The sequence below is a fragment of the Haliotis rubra genome, unplaced genomic scaffold, assembly GCF_003918875.1.
Source record: "Haliotis rubra isolate DU_JTF1 unplaced genomic scaffold, ASM391887v1 Scf1157, whole genome shotgun sequence".
Taxonomy (NCBI): Eukaryota; Metazoa; Mollusca; class Gastropoda; order Lepetellida; family Haliotidae; genus Haliotis; species Haliotis rubra.
Genome location: NW_025765067.1, coordinates 166,432 through 183,544, shown reverse-complemented (window position 1 = coordinate 183,544; position 17,113 = coordinate 166,432). Strand labels below are relative to the sequence as shown.

The 17,113-nt window shown below is 41.9% G+C and overlaps 1 protein-coding gene and 1 long non-coding RNA gene across 4 annotated transcripts in view; one reads left to right on the top strand and one right to left on the bottom strand.

Annotated features, from left to right (window-relative positions):
* Nucleotides 1-12,605, top strand: part of LOC124255696 — a 28,884-nt gene extending 16,279 nt beyond the window's left edge. For 2 of the 3 annotated variants that reach the window (XM_046689601.1, XM_046689616.1), the window contains exons 2-7: nucleotides 5,737-5,995; nucleotides 7,409-7,612; nucleotides 9,148-9,222; nucleotides 9,527-9,613; nucleotides 10,271-10,348; nucleotides 11,221-12,605. In XM_046689601.1, coding sequence (XP_046545557.1) covers nucleotides 5,766-5,995; nucleotides 7,409-7,612; nucleotides 9,148-9,222; nucleotides 9,527-9,613; nucleotides 10,271-10,348; nucleotides 11,221-11,281 — 735 coding nt within the window. In that variant the 5' untranslated portion in view covers nucleotides 5,737-5,765 and the 3' untranslated portion in view covers nucleotides 11,282-12,605. Of the gene's footprint in view, nucleotides 1-746; nucleotides 894-5,736; nucleotides 5,996-7,408; nucleotides 7,613-9,147; nucleotides 9,223-9,526; nucleotides 9,614-10,270; nucleotides 10,349-11,220 lie in introns of those variants that run through there. The other variant, XM_046689609.1, reaches the window with a different exon arrangement.
* Nucleotides 12,606-13,514: 909 nt separating this feature from the next.
* On the bottom strand, nucleotides 13,515-14,624 carry LOC124255717. Its single transcript, XR_006892739.1, has 4 exons — nucleotides 14,299-14,624; nucleotides 13,998-14,148; nucleotides 13,778-13,847; nucleotides 13,515-13,576 (listed from the first exon to the last, which is right to left on the bottom strand). It is a non-coding gene; the product is annotated as an uncharacterized LOC124255717 (long non-coding RNA).
* Between the last annotated feature and the right edge of the window lie 2,489 nt (nucleotides 14,625-17,113).

Below are 17,113 nucleotides of genomic sequence, written 5' to 3'. Positions count from 1 at the left end.
GTCTCGTCACCATGACAAAGTGATATTTTGCCCTAGGGCATCGTATGAAAAATGTGATATGATAGTTTCGTCCTCATAGGTAATAAATATCATAATGCATAAGCAGAAATTGTTTCTGTATTTCATCGTCTGTGACGTCATTAAACAATTGAACGTGACGTCAATGAACAGGGACATCACACTTGCTTACCGTGCTTTACTGCACAAGTGTACATGAATAAAATGGATAATAAAGAAATTATTACACACACAAGTGAGCCACACGACTTATACGAAACTCGTGCAAAATTGTGTATTGCCCTCGCTCTCGCTCGTTTCGTGTAAGTCGTATATAATCTCTCTATATACCCTCCCAGGGGAGCTTCAAGAGAGGCAATACTGACTGCAGCGTAAACCTGTATTCATTCACTCACTCCCTACAAAACGTAATCCAGCGTATGATATTACAATACATTCTAGGTGCGATTAACTGACATCATCAAGACACGGCGGTGCGTCAACAAGAGCGATGATATGTCCCTCAGCGCTAAATCCATTGTGGCTATTTACTGAAGCGTGAACTAAAAGGCGAGGTTTGTCGTTCCCATTCACGTAGCTTAGTGCTTAAAAGTCCACTTCAGTTACTGTTAAAATAAGGATCGGCCTTTGTATGAAACATGCGCATGTTTGAATTTAAAGCAATATTTATTATTCAACTGGGCGGTGCATAATCGTTGTTCAATGCGGTGTCCGTGACGTGTGTTGTTCGGGGTTGGCCGCTTGTGATAACAGTATCCCACGTATTGGGCGTAGCAACCGATGTTGTCATCAAGATATTCAAATAGATACTCTCTTACACGGACCAAATCAGTGTCTCCGATCAGTGCAGCGAGTCGAGTGTATTTAACTCTGAGGTAAGTTTTCGTGGATATGGTAACTTAAAAGCACATCCCTGTTAACAAACAATCGGAAGACATGATACGCGTAGAATATGCTGGTGAGGTGAATTTACTTTTTGTATATGTTTTACCATTAATTCACTGATTAATTTAATCAAGAGTTTTTTCTCAAGATATTATGTTTAACGACGTGTTCAAGATAATTGAACTTGCATGAATGTGGGTGGATGTGCGCTTGTGGCGTGTGTGTGTATGTGCTTGTGTTCGGAGGGGGGGTGGGGGGCGGTGCGGATGGTTTGCTTTCAATAACTTACTGTAACATTTACCGCCTCCGTGGTGTAGTAGTTAGAACGACCGTCCGGAGAGCGGAAGGTCGCGGGTTCGGTCCGCGGCCGCGTCATACCAAAACACGTTAAGATATGGTACTTGTTTGGTCCCTGCCTGGCGCCCGGCATTAATGGGTACAACAATGACTGGTCGGCTCGGAGCCAGTATAAAGTGTCTGAGTGGGGTATTCATGTTTAACTGGTATCTCAGTGAGCTAGCACTATAAAACCAGCTTAATTCTGGGCAAGTACAAGCGGCCACACATACACGCGCATGCGTCATATGAGCGAAATATTCTTAAGTGTGACGTGAAACCCAAGTTCACCTCACCTCACCTGTAACATCTAAACCTCATTTGGCATGACGCGTCCGGGATCGAACCCCATACCTTATGTTCACCATAGAGACGGTGTCACACTTAACGAACCAGTGGCTGATTGTATGAGCATTGCCAGTCGCGTCAATTAGCGGACACCTGCCTGCATTTACTCACACAACATTGTAGGAATGCCGCATTGTCATTTTAGTCTTCTCTTTCGTCAAACATTGGATACTGGGTCCAAGGAATCTGCCCTGTAATCATTGCTATTTTAAGGTTGGTATCCCGTTCTCCATATGCTATTTCATACTGTTCTGCATTCGTGTTGTAATTTAACATATAATCTTAACTCTGAAATACACAATGCCATTTTTAGAAAGTGGTCAAATGTAACATATGTTATATTAGGATTACACTTTCTTAGTAAAGTACAGATTCTAGTACTTTTTGGGGTTGAGTCACATCCGCAACAAGTGATACTGAGGGTGTGGGTTCGAATCTCGAATCTCGAATCCCGGATGGGACCCAACCCCAAAAAGTACTAGAATCTGTACTTTACTAAGAAAGTGTAATCCCAAATATAACATATGTTAAATCTTAACCCTGTTTTACTCGTATCATATGCTGTACGTATGTACGTTCAGGGACTTCTCTGAGCCTGCACAGAGGTCAATATTTGGCCCCAGCAAATGGCAGTAGGAATTTCTAAATCAGAATATTTTATATATTTTCCAAATTATGTTATGACAATATAACGACAATTATTGTTTTGCAGACGTGACTCAATTTCTCTGATTAAAACATCATTAAAAAGAAAATATACATTTAAAACGTTTCAATTTTAAGAAAATAGATGAAAAAGGACATAATTTTGCCAACAACCGCAGTGTAACAGGTTTCCCTAGAGGAATAGGAGGGAGTGAAGACAATGGGATGTTCAGGTTAAAGACTTTTAAAAACGCCATTTGTTCTCAGTCACATATTCATTAAGTTATTTTCATCATAGTCGTCACAAATGTCCACAAATGATTAGTCAAATCTTGAATATATTACAAGGTGTCGTTTTCTATTCAAGAATTCGAGGTCAATGTATGCATTACAATATGTAACCCTAACTGTACTGTCATATATGACTAGGAAGACATTGTCTTCTGAAAGCTATTATTTCCCCACAGTCTAATTTAAGAATGCACAGTTAACTTTCTTGTTTTTTCACCTCCTTATGCGTCAATCAAACGGACTAAAATGCAGTCGTGCAATTTTTCACAAAGAGGGAAAATGAATATTCATTGTATTTTGCACATGTGTTTAACTCATTGAGTCATAAATAAGACAATAAAGCAGGACGATGCCACACGAATAACTGTCTCGTTGTAGCGAAAACTGTTGTGTTGGGTCGCCGAGTTTCTTTGATCCCGCGTACAGTGAGCTTTCATCATGGTACGACAGGGCAGGTGCTTGCTCTACCTGGAGGGGAGACACATTAGCAGAGTGTAATTGTCTGTGTGAGAGAACTGCTGAGGATGTAGGTGACCGAGATGTGCCATGTTTCTTAAACTACGGTTGGGAAAGGCTGACTCTCCGACAAACCTGACCTAATCTTCAGGGCTAAAGAAGCATACACCCATGTTTTCCAGTGACTAAACTGAAACAACAAGGAATGGTTAGGGGCTTGTGCCGGTATCATAGATATCATAGATCTTACGTTTGCTGTGTTTTGGTGACTGTTTTCAGGCTAGTATAGTTTAGACGACGTTGGAAAATCCATTTTTACAAGTAATTTCTTTCTTTTCCTGACAGTTTTGAAATTTAGTTAATATGTTTCTATATTCAACATGGCGACACATGCAATCCGATTTGGCGGTTTTCACCCGCATGTATGTACCCACACTTGTATTTCAGTTGCTCCTCTAATAGTGGAAGTCTGCTGTGATATTTGCGTTCGAATGGGTTAATAACCACTTGAAACAACCCTATTTCTGTGGCCTTGTGGTTAAAGCGTTCGCTCCTCGCGCCGAAGACTCGGGTTCGATTCCCCACACGGCTGGAATGTGCTAATTTCTGGTGTCTCCCTACGTGATATTGCTTGAATATTGCTAAAATGGCGTAAAACCATACTTACTTACTCACCCACTCTGAACTTAATCTGGACACCTTTCTTTCCTGGTAACAAACATCTCAATGATTCCAAATAATGCATTCTCAAATTACATTAAGACTCTTAGAACCCCCAACCCATGAAGATCAGAATTGGTCTTTACTACTTTTTAGCAACCCAAAGAGGCGAGTATCGGGATCTGGGGCTCCTTTCACGAAGGAAAGTTTCAAGCCACTTTTAGCAATATTCCAGCAATATCATGGTGGTTAACCTTGCTAAGGTTAACCTCTCATTCTTTAACATTGCACTAAGGTTACCTTAGTGACTTACAATCACCTTAGTGCTCTGTGAAAGGAGGCCCTGGTTGACACATGTCACCGTATCCCAATACGATGATGGTCGCTGATGATGATGTTGTTGGCATGATGTTGGTCACTGGATTGTCTGGTCCCGACTCGATTATTCACAGACCGCCACTTAGGTGGAATATTGCTGTGTGCGGCGGTACACAGCACACAAACCAAAACCATAAAACCCCAGATACAGGTTAAGGGAATGAAACGTGAATACAATCTGTGAAGGTGAATGTACTTTAACACCGCAGTCCTTGAAATCAGACGGCGAGGTCGATGGAAGTTTATTATCGGGGTACTCCCAAGATACCAAAACATCCTTCGGGGCGTTCTACATTTTTAATTTGTTATGCGATGATAAAAACTGGTAATACAAGCAATAGATCATAAACTGCCTCATGTACATCTGGACAGCTTCACGGGACATTACTCAGCCTCACAAGGCAGGGGTGATATTAATCATGGTTAGGGCGAATGTTAAAGAAGGCGGTTCCAAACCCTGCATATGTAAACAGGCTATTTAAGGTTGCCCTAATTTTACACAAATTTTCAGAATAGCTGTGGCATACAGAAACATTATACAAACTTTACATAGGCCATCTCGGGATTAAGTGTCCCTGTGCCAGACTGGAAGAGGCATCAACATGATTACCATATATCATTTGGATACTAACCTTGGACATGTGAGGAGGCTTTATGAGATGGAATTAGAAGCCAAGGTCCGAAATACAGCAGATTTACATGCCTGAATATCAGAAGCCAAAACAGACCTTCCTCATGTAATAGGAATAAGCGGGTTTTCACATAAAATTTCTATATGTGTGCTACAGCTGGATTTGGAGTGAGTGAGTTTAATTGTAAGCCGCTTTTAGCAATATTCCAGCAATATCACGGCGGGGGACACCAGAAATGGGCTTCACACATTGGACCTATGTGGGGACGCTGAAGACTCGGGTTCGATTCCCCACATGGGTACAATGTGTCAAGCCCATTTCTTGAGTCCCCCGCCGAGATATTGCTGGAATATTGCTAAAAGCGGTGTAAAACTCACCGTCAGGATCCACAGTCGGTCGAATAAAGGAGGAACATTTCAAAATGTCAGTGGATTTGCTGATGTTATCGCCATTCATAAAACTATCGTCCTTGTTTTGAAAACAACGCAGGTGATAGTTTACGTCAACGTGTTATCGATGCGTATTAACTCACATACAGAATCGATTCTGGACCAGACAATCCAGTGACTGATACCATTGTTTGTGTATTTGTCGCATTATACCCGCAATATGACGATCTCTAAATAAAAGTCTGAATAACATCATGAGCATCGATCTACGCAGTTGGGATACGATGACTTGTGTCAACCAAGTGAGCTAGCCTGACCACCCAAGTGCCTCTTACGACAAGGGTTGCTGGAAACAATATTAATCCGGATCTTTACGGCTAGCTAGTGGAAAAGACACATCTGAATGTATTGTGACTGTTGATTTGGTTAAAGGCGTTCACTTCATCGGAATCAACAGATAATCGTGACTGATTATCCCTTGGTCTTGACGGTTTGCATTTGCAATAGAACTTCTCAGACCTGACATTAACACTGCGTATCTTCTGTATCAAGCAGATGTTGTTTTACTGAAGGGTTATTCTTGTTTAAACAGGAAAGAGGAGATCGCCCCAAGCGGTTCCTTTAAACCGATGTGTCATCGCTCAACAGCAGATACCTTTATCTTGTAGACATCAGACACTTTACTTGTTTCTTTACAGATCAAAGCCACGACAACCTTGCTCCAGACATGAATAAAACGGCGGGTATGAACGGCACAGAGCCAGAAATTATTGAAGACCTAGCTCCATCCTGGAGCGGATTAACACAGGCTGAAGTGGTAGTGGTGGGAGCTGTTGGCGCAGTGATACTCCTCGCGACGTTGGCGGTGTTTCTACGCATCATCATGCCTCGCGTACGACAGAGATCTACCAAAGACAAGGTCATACATCGGAAGCCAATCGTAGAAGAGAAAACAGGGTAAATATCCTTTCGTGTTGGTTAGTTCGTGAGGGAGGGAATGTGATGATCTGAAGCTGTTTTTTTACAAACTCTACAATATCCTATTTTGCTCAAGAGGTATAAAGCAAGTGCAGCAATCCTGAGCAGACATGCTCCTTTCTACAAAACCCGATGTTATCCATTCGTATCATTTTCACTTAGTCTATTATTTTGCATTTTAGGCCCAATGGAATCTGTACTGGCAGATAATGAAAACTGGTTCTTATTCCGATACTTTGCGTTAATATTGTAATGAAAGTTTTCTTTTTGCCAATTCTTTAAGATGCTCCACGATACAACCAGTTATGAGCTAATCTGAATTAGAAATAGCTACGTGGCAGGATTGACTTCTTCCCAAATACGACAAGAGCGTAAGTTTAAGGTCGTAATTAAATTAAGGATCGGATGGGCGCAAGCAATGCGTTTTGATATTTGAGAACAAAATAACAACCTTGAACCCGGAGCAGAATTTCAGTTAAGTTAAATTCAAATTGACAAACAAAGAAACAATTTTCCATGCAAATTGAGCATGATGAAGAGTGCTTTTCCTGATTACGTGATTTGATGGACGTTTTGGCACGTGGTACTAATAGCACTTAATCATCGTTGTAATGTGTCACTCGGGAGTGTCTGCGTTCCTCAGCATAGAACTCAATGTAAGAACATCTGGCTGTCGTTTCTTGACAAGTTCCGCCATCAGTTGTCATCATGTCGTCACACAACTTTTGGAATGTTACTTTGCTCGGTCTTGTATGACCCTTACCGAGTCGGGTCAGCCCAACAAATCTCCAGTGCATCACAATAACGGGAATAAATGTAATCTACAACCGGGTCTGCTATGAAGATTATGGGCACCGGGCGTGTCATTGGGCTGTTCCTGTAAGGAATAAAAGCAAACTTTAAACCAGAAAGAAAATCAGATTAATGCTTGTTTGTTTGGTGTTTAACGTCGCACTCAGCAATATTCCACCTATGTGGCGGAGGTCTGTAAACTGTCCGGTACGTGGATATCTGTTCAACTGAAGACAATGTATACTATATATGTTATATACATATCAATATCTCAGTTATGAATCGTAGTATGTATGAAGATGCTCATGTTATCAATCATGGGTATGTGTAAGTGCAACGCGATTTCACACGTCACAGGCAGTGATTACCAGTTTCAGTACTAGTATGAAGTTGTATGAGATGGAATTAGAAACCAAGGTCTTTAACACAGCAGGTTTTACATGCCCGAATATCAGAAAACAAACAGACCTCCTCATGTAAAAAGAATATGAAATAAGCTGTTTTTCACATAAAATGCTAATATCTATGTTACAACTGGTCCTGGAGTGAGTGAGTTTATTTGTTTTAAAACTGAATAAACAAACTAATTTTATTTTTCAGGAATCTGTTGGCTCCGGGGACACCATCTTCCCAATCGTCTCGCTCTACATCATCCCGTTCCAGTAACCAAGGCGACTGGTCAGATGCCTCCTCCTACAAAACAAAGAGCACGTACTATTCACAAAACAGCCTGTTTCCAGGGAAACCAAACTCGTTCAGTAACCTTCGTCAACAGGCGGGTCTCAATTCTGCCAACGCATCACCGTGAGTTGATAATCTGTGTCCGCATGCTACAGCATGAAATGTTTGTGAGGATTCACTGTTGACAAATTCCCCTCGACCTGCCCTTGGGGTTATTGTAATATGGAATTGGCTGGTCTTCAGGTTGTCATGACACCGGGTGTCCGCGAACATCTGGTGTTGTCACTGATTTTTCAGTGATCCACTCATGTCATTTTTGACCCGTGAAGATCCGGGTTAGAATTGATCTTCAGCAACCCATGCTTGTCGTGTGAGGCGATCAACGGGATCAGGTGGTCAGGCTAGCTGATTTCTCGAAACCAACTTAAGTTTTTACTCAAATTTTGACAATTCGAAACAGCTGAAGTTTTAACTCAACTGTAGTTTTAAATTAAAAAAAAGCCCAAACAACTTATGTAATCGATCCACCAAACTCAAATTGTTTACTGTGTTTGAGTTTAATATAAATTTCAGGTTATTCTGGGAATTACATTTTTCTGCCTTGTTTGTTTCGAGAAATCGGGGCCTGGTGTCGTCGCTGATTTTTCAGTGATCCACTCATGTCTTTTTCGACACGTGAAGATCCGGGTGAGAAACTTTAACAACCCATGCTTGTCGTGAGAGGCGACTAACGGGATCGGGTGCACCTGGTCAGGCTCGCTGACTTAGTTGACACATGTCATCCCAGTTGCGTAGATCGATGCTCATGCTGTTTATCACTGGATTGTCTGGTCCAGACTCGATTATATACAGACCGCCGCCATAAAGCTGGAATATTGCTGAGTGCGGCGTAAAACTAAACTCACTCATGTCATTTTCACCGTTATTTTGCGTTTTACGCCCTATGAATTCCGGTTTGGGCGGATAAAGATGACTGGATGCTCTCCAGGTTTGAAAGTGGAAACTTGGAAAATGGACCACCCGATTTTGTCATGTTTCATAGGAAATCTATAATTGTATGATAGAATCTGATAGGCGTTCTCTGTTTAGTAGCATACAGACATTAGATGTGGTACTAATGTTTCATTTCGGATTTTCCTTTGCATTATAATCGAGATCTACAACCAGTGGAATGGTGGACATGTTAAAGAAACAGGCCTCCTCCAATTTTTGGTTTCATAGGAAAGAAATTAGTCAAAGAGTGAAATGTTGATGTTTTGTGTCGCTCATGTAAAAAGATCCCAATCATCATCTGTAAACATAATGAGCTGTTTTCTATTTCCATTTCGTATTTTAATCATTACAAGAATTTTCAATTTTACGACACAGAAAAATATGATTCCTAGACAGTTGCGTGATGACAATAACACAACCTTCGGTTTCGCAGCCTCAAAGTACACATCAATGACTATTGTTCTCATGTTCTGTATATACAGTAATCTTCTGTTATAAAGACCTCAAAGGGACGCCCAATTTATGTCGTTAAAACCGCGGTTTGTTAGACGCCTTTCGGCTAAAATATACAGCAAGTGATCGGAAGCTTCAAAAACCCAGTTCGATATAAGCGTGTTCGGTATATACGTAGTTTACTGTGTCTACATAAAGCATGTTTGTTTCAGGGCATCGTACAGAAGCAAAACAACCGAGAGGCTGAACGACGACTTGATCTCCATGATATCCCAACAGTCTAATGTGTGAGTGTATGGCTGTCGGTCCTTCGTCAAACAAGTCTCACGAATATAGGATACGAGTCCTACCTTACCATGGCCACCAAGCCGCAAGGCTGCTGAATAGGTGTCACACAACCACTTACTCCTAATATTCCTGGTAGCCAAGTGGGTAAAGCGTTCGCTCGTCACGCCGAGGACCGAGGACTGTTTAAACAAGGGTGTGATATACATGGAATAATTGGTTTTAACATAGATCGTAAAGTAGCGTTCTTACATTGTTATGATGAACGTTGGAACGTTAATAACACTAAACTGTGTCTGTCTACAGGCTAGAGCCCCTAAACCTCTCAGAGCAGTACAGAAGTAACTGGGAACAAACGTTTGAAGAGCAACACGCGGAGAAAGGACACACGAAGTAAGTAATTCTAGGTGTATATGCATCTTCAGCAAAGCGAAGTTACACCCCCTAGTCTTGTCAGAATCCCTTGGATCATTGTTTACAATATCAATCATTTGATTATTTGATCAAACCTTATCCAGGTTTGATTGACTGATCCCTGTTTAGAGATCGACTTCAAGGAACTGAAGCATTGTTGACTGTGGAATTAAACATCATCGACCGAGTGTGCAACCATCGTGTATGCCACAAGATGGACTATCGTTGCCAACGCAAAATCTTAGCATTACTCAATCACCTATTATATATCCAGAAAGTACATTTCAAGCGAACCTGTGAAGACCCGGGTTAGAATTGGGCTTCAGCAACCCATGCTTGTCTTAAGAGGCGACTAACGGGATCGGGTGTTCAGGTTCGCTGACTGGGTTGACACATTTCATCATATCCCAGTTGCGAAGATCGATGCTCAGGGTGCTGATCACTGATTGACTCGACTATTTATAGACAGCTGTCATATAGCGTCGATATTCCTGAGGATGGCATTAAACAACAAACAAACAAGACAACACATTTCAGACGATATATAACTTAGTGTGGCTGATATTGATGAGCCTTGTGTCGCTAGCCTTTGTCCCCAGTTGACTTGTTATAATTGTAACGTCCCGTTATTTCCAGCATCAGCTATGTGTCCCATCCGTCAGACAACATCGTCATGCCCGACAGATTCGACACATACCCCTTCAGGCATTCACAGTAAGTACACCGCCGGTAGCAGCCGTTAGTTCACATTCGGACACTCCTCCTGGGCATTCCAGGGCTGAATAGGTCGACCTTACACAATGCTAGTCGGATGACGGATGAGATGAGCGTGGGTGTTTTAATGTTATCGTGTCCCAATAGTGTTGGTCGTTAGCAGTTAATCATAGTGGAGCTTCTGTACAGGTCCTCATGCTTCAAAATCGTTACATTGTCAGGGACCTGTGAAGATCAGGGTTAGAATTGTGCTTCAGTAATCCCTGCTTGTCGTAAGAGGCGACTAACGGGATCGGGTGATCAGGCTCGCTGACTTGGTTGACACATGTCATCGTATCCCAGTTGCATAGATGGATGCTCATGCTGTTGATCATTTGACTGTCCGCGGACACCTGGTGTCGTCGCTGATTTGTCAGTAATTCACTCATGTCTTTTTTTACCCATGAAGGTCCGGGTTAGAATTCAGTAGCCCATGCTTGTCGTAAGAGGTCACCTGGTCAGGCTCGCTGGCTTGGTTGACATATGTCATCGTATCCCAGTTGCGTAGATCGATGCTCATGATGTTGATCACTGGGTTGTCTGATCCAGACTCGAATATTTACAGACTTCCGCCATATAGATGGAATATTGCTGAGTGCGGCGTTAAACAACAAACCATCCAACCAACTAACCAACCTAATGCGTAGATCGATTCTCCTGATGTTAGTCACCTGATCGTCTGGCTCAGACTCGAATATTTACAGACCTCTCCCATGTAGCTGGAATATTGCTGAGTGCAGCGTTAAACAATAAACAAGCAATCAAGCGTCAGTGTGACTTTTGAGGTAATCTGCTTCTCTTTCTGGTTTTAAGTTTGCTTTCATTTCTTACAGGAACAGCCCAATAACACGCCCGGTGCCCATAATCGTTTACCCAGAGCAGACAAGGTTGTAGATCACATGTATGCCCGTTATTGTGGTGTATTTATCAAGTCTCAGTTATGTGATAAGGTGACTCACAGTGATCTACGCAACGATTGACACATGGATGGGTGATTGACAAACCCAGTGATTGTTCCGGCTACTTTACAGCTATTTACAACGTGGACATATCGACATCGAAGTTAAGTCAACATTACCATCAGTATCCCGAAGTTTAATCTGTAAAAGGTGTGCATCCAGAATCTTTACATAGAGTGTACTGATGAATGGCAGAGTCTTCCGCGGGGTATATGAATAATGCATAAACTGCACATGCGCAGTGTGATGCCACGTGACCCGGTGTACGTTTATCAACTGAGTTGCTGTTGTTATTTGTTATTTATACCATCGTTTGTAAATATGTGTATAATGAATGCATTATTATATGTGATTCCTATCTTCACCAGATATAGCCCATTAAATAGTGTTCATCACACTGATATCATATAATGGATGACTGCGACCAAAAGACCACCATACATTATCCATTTCATTGCATTCCATTTATTCGTGTTTTCGATGAACTTTCAACATTCCTGAAAATCACAAAGTGTGTTTCGGTATTATCTGCCTGTATAAGCCCCTTTCCGACGCAGCTGGGTAGTCTAGAGGTTAAAGCGTTCGTTCGTCGCAGCGAAGACCAGATGGTTCCATTCCCCAAGTTAGGTACTATGTGTGATGGCAATTTCTGGAATCGCCCACCGTGATATTGCTGGGATATGCATGGCATGGATATTGCTAAAGACGGCTTAAAACCTTACTCACTCACTCCTCGAGTGAGAGACAACCCTGTGAAGAGTCCCAAAGTCCAACAATGCAAACTAGGGAGTTATGTCCCTTGGGGTCTACAGTTTGAGTTTCGCAGCAGACATTCACGCCGTAACATCAGTCTTGATCTCTGAGAACTTCTCCCATGACGTTCAGGCGACCGTCCACGACCTTTGTTGCCTTAAGCTTTGCACTCACATTACGCTTATCTGTACCTGTACTGAAATAACTTAAGTGCATAATGGCATTGAACTCGCTTGCTTACCTCGGAACCATGTAAACAAACATATTAATATTTCCCTTAGAGGAACACAGATCCACGGGGAAATCGTTTTCATCTCTGAAAGCTGCTGAATTTTGAAGCTTTGCTACAGTTTATTTGTCCCATCTGAACAAAAAATATAATGACGTATTGTCTGCCATGTTGAACCTGTCGTTGGGATAAGGCAATCTGAAGCTGAACATATGTGTGTATGTAAATTAATATTTTTGTACTTTTTGTATTGCTGTGAATAAAGATTACAAATCTGTCATTGTGTTACTAGTTTCAGTGGTATTTATACTGATACTTTTTGTGTGCTTTGTATATAAGGTAAGACAAATCATGAAACAATTGGCACTTTTGTGATATAAGGTCATAACAGCGTCATATAATATCACGTGTAAGGTCACATAGAGCGTGATATAAGAACACGTGTACTCATATACATGTGATGGCATGTGTACCCCTATTAGGTTATTGCAAGCGTCATGTAAGGACACTGATATTAGGTCACATAAAGGCATCTGTACTGATATCAGGTCACACCGACTGTCACATAAGGGCACCTGTACTGGTATCAGGTCACATAAGGACACCTGTACTGATATCAGGTCACGTAAGGACACATGTACTGATACTTGGTCACATAAGGGCATCTGTGCTGATACCAGGTCACATGAGGGCACCTGTACTGATAATAGGTCACATAAGGGCACCTATACTGATATCAGGTCACATAAAGGGCACAGGGCACCTGTACTGATATCAGGTCACATAAGAGCACCTGTACTGATACCAGCCCCCCGATTTCTAGAAAAAACTTAAGTTTTTACTCAAATTCCAAACTGAGCTTGACAATTTGAAACAGCTCATGTTTTAACTCAACTGCATTTTTTAAAATAAAAAGGCCCAAACAACTTCAGTAATCTATCCCCCAAACTCAAATTGTCTAAAATGTATAAGTTTAATATTGATTTCAGTTCATTCTGGGAAATGCATTTTCCTGCGTTTTCTCAAATTTGAGTAAAAATTCTAACTTAAGTCGAAACTCAGACTTCAGTTTGTTTTGGGAAATCGGGGCCAGGTCACATAAGGGCACCTGTACTGATACCAGGTCACACAAGGGCACTTGAAGTGACATCATGTAACATAAGGGCACTTGAAGTGATATCATGTCACATAAGGGCACTTGAAGTGATATAAGGGGAAATAAGGGCACCTGTACTGACATAAGGGCACCTGTACTGGTATCAGGTCACGTTAGGCCACTTGTACTGATAATAGGTCACATAAGGGCACCTGTACTGATAGCATGTCACAAAAGGGCACTTGAACTTATATCAGGGTTCATAAGGTCACTTGAACTTATATCAGGTCACATAAGGGCACCGGTACCGGTATCAGGTCACATAAGAGGCACCTGTACTGATATCAGGTCACATAAGCGCACCTATACGGGTATCAGGTCACATAAGGGCACCTGTACTGGTATCAGGTCACATAAGGGCACCTGTACTGATAATATGTCACATAAGGGCACCTGTACTGATAGCATGTCACAAAAGGGCACTTGAACTTATATCAGGGTTCATAAGGTCACTTGAACTTATATCAGGTCACATAAGGTCACTTGAACTTATATCAGGTCACATAAGGGCACCGGTACCGGTATCAGGTCACATAAGAGGCACCTGTACTGATATCAGGTCACATAAGGGCACCTGTACTGATACCAGGTTACATAAGGGCACCTGTACTTGTATCAGGTTACATAAGGGCACCTGTACCGGTATCAGGTCACATAAGGGCACCTGTACTGGTATCAGGTCACATAGGGGCACCTGTACTGATAATAGGTCACATAAGGGCACCTGTACTGATAGCATGTCATAAAAGGGCACTTGAACTTATATCAGGGTTCATAAGGTCACTTGAACTTATATCAGGTCACATAAGGGCACCGGTACCGGTATCAGCTCACATAAGAGGCACCTGTACTGATATCAGGTCACATAAGGGCACCTGTACTGATACCAGGTCACATAACGGCATATGTAGGTGAACATGTGTATGTATGTAAATTAATATTTTTGTACTTTTTGTATTGCTGTGAATAAAGATTACAAATCTGTCATTGTGTTACTAGTTTCAGTGGTATTTATACTGATACTGTTTCTGTGCTTTGTATATTAGGTAAGACAAATCATGAAACAATTGGCACTTTTGTGATATAAGGTCATAACAGCGTCATATAATATCACGTGTAAGGTCACATAGAGCGTGATATAAGAACACGTGTACTCATATACATGTGATGGCATGTGTACCCCTATTAGGTTATTGCAAGCGTCATGTAAGGACACTGATATTAGGTCACATAAAGGCATCTGTACTGATATCAGGTCACACCGACTGTCACATAAGGGCACCTGTACTGGTATCAGGTGACATAGGGACACCTGTGCCGGTATCAGGTCACGTAAGGACACCTGTACTGATACTTGGTCACATAAGGGCATCTGTGCTGATACCAGGTCACATAAGGGCACCTGTACCGGTATCAGGTCACATAAGGGCACCTGTACTGATACCAGGTTACATAAGGTCACCTGTACTTGTATCAGGTCACATAAGGGCACCTGTACCGGTATCAGGTCACATTAGGGGCACCTGTACTGATATCAGGTCACATTAGGGCACCTGTACTGATACCAGGTCACATAACGGTATATGTACTGATATCCGGTCACATAGGGCACCTGTACTTGTATCAGGTCACATAAGGGCATCTGTACTGATATCAGGTCACATAAGGGCACCTCTACCGGTATCAGGTCACATAAGGGCACCTGTACTGATACCAGGTTACATAAGGTCACCTGTACTTGTATCAGGTCACATAAGGCACCTGTACCGGTATCAGGTCACATAAGGGGCACCTGTACTGATATCAGGTCACATTAGGGCACCTGTACTGATACCAGGTCACATAACGGTATATGTACTGATATCCGGTCACATAGGGCACCTGTACTTGTATCAGGTCACATAAGGGCATCTGTACTGATATCAGGTCACATAAGGGCACCTGTACCGGTATCAGGTCACATAAGGGCACCTGTACTGATACCAGGTTACATAAGGTCACCTGTACTGATACCAGGTCACATAACGGTATATGTACTGATATCCGGTCACATAGGGCACCTGTACTGATATCAGGTCACATAAGGGCATCTGTACTGATATCAGGTCACATAAGGGCACCTGTACCGGTATCAGGTCACATAAGGGCACCTGTACTGATACCAGGTTACATAAGGGCACCTGTACTTGTATCAGGTCACATAAGGGCTCCTGTACCGGTATCAGGTCACATAAGGGGGACCTGTACTGATATCAGGTCACATTAGGGCACCTGTACTGATACCAGGTCACATAACGGTATATGTACTGATATCCGGTCACATAGGGCACCTGTACTGATATCAGGTCACATTAGGGCAATTGAACTGATACCAGGTAACATAAGGGCACCTGTACTGATACCATGTCACATAGCGGCATCTGTACTGATATCAGGTCACATAAGGGCACTTGAAATGAATATCAGGTCACATAAGGGCACCTTACAGCAGTGTATGAAATAAGCCAAAAACCCAGCCACACATCCGGGCAGCTAACTTCAAATTGTTACCAGCCCAATATGGATTTAACCAGGCCAGACATACGAAGAAAATAGTAAGTTTTAGTTACGGTGAATAATAATTTGAACGTAAGACATGTATTTACTACGCACATTGATGTGTCTCTGTTTGAGTATGTCAATGCAGTGTTTTGAGCTTGCAATACGATACTTCAATGTTCAAACAGCAATGGTCAAGTCTAAAACGCTCAATTTGAAAAACAGATTTTAAGATATGGTGAATTTACTCATATGCATGGAACTGTTTATCTAAAACTTTTACCAGACCATCGGGCTGACTAGCTGAAAATTTAGACCGTCCGTCTGAAATGTAGCCCGTCTCGGGAGGTCGGATGGGCCTTATTTCATACACTGCTTACAGATATCAGGTCACACCGATTGTCACATAAGGGCACCTGTTATAATTTTAGGTCATACAACGTGACATAGCGTGACAGGGCGTCACAGTAGGGCACATTTTCTGATATTACGCCACACAGTATGTCAAAATGTCACCTGCATTCAATTTGATATTTGGTCACATAAGGGTACCTGTAGTGCAACGAAAAGTGTCACATAACGGTACGAGATTGATATTCAGTGATACCGTGCATGACCTAGTGACCTGTGTTGAAACTAGGTCACAAAGAGCTTGTATGTAAATTAATATTTTTGTACTTTTTTTATTGCTGTGAATAAAGATTACAAATCTGTCATTGTGTTACTAGTTTCAGTGGTATTTATACTGATACTTTTTGTGTGCTTTGTATATTAGGTAAGACAAATCATGAAACAATTGGCCCTTTTGTGATATAGGTCATAACAGCGTCATATAATATCACGTGTAAGGTCACATAGAGCGTGATATAAGAACACGTGTACTCATATACATGTAATGGCATGTGTACCCCTATTAGGTTATTGCAAGCGTCATGTAAGGATATTAGGTCACATAAGGGATACCTGTAGTGTATGCCACGAAAAGTGTCACATAACGGTACGAGATTGAAATTCAGTGATACCGTGCATGACCTAGTGACCTGTGTTGATACTAGGTCACAAAGAGCTAGCTTGCCATAAAAAGACTCCCA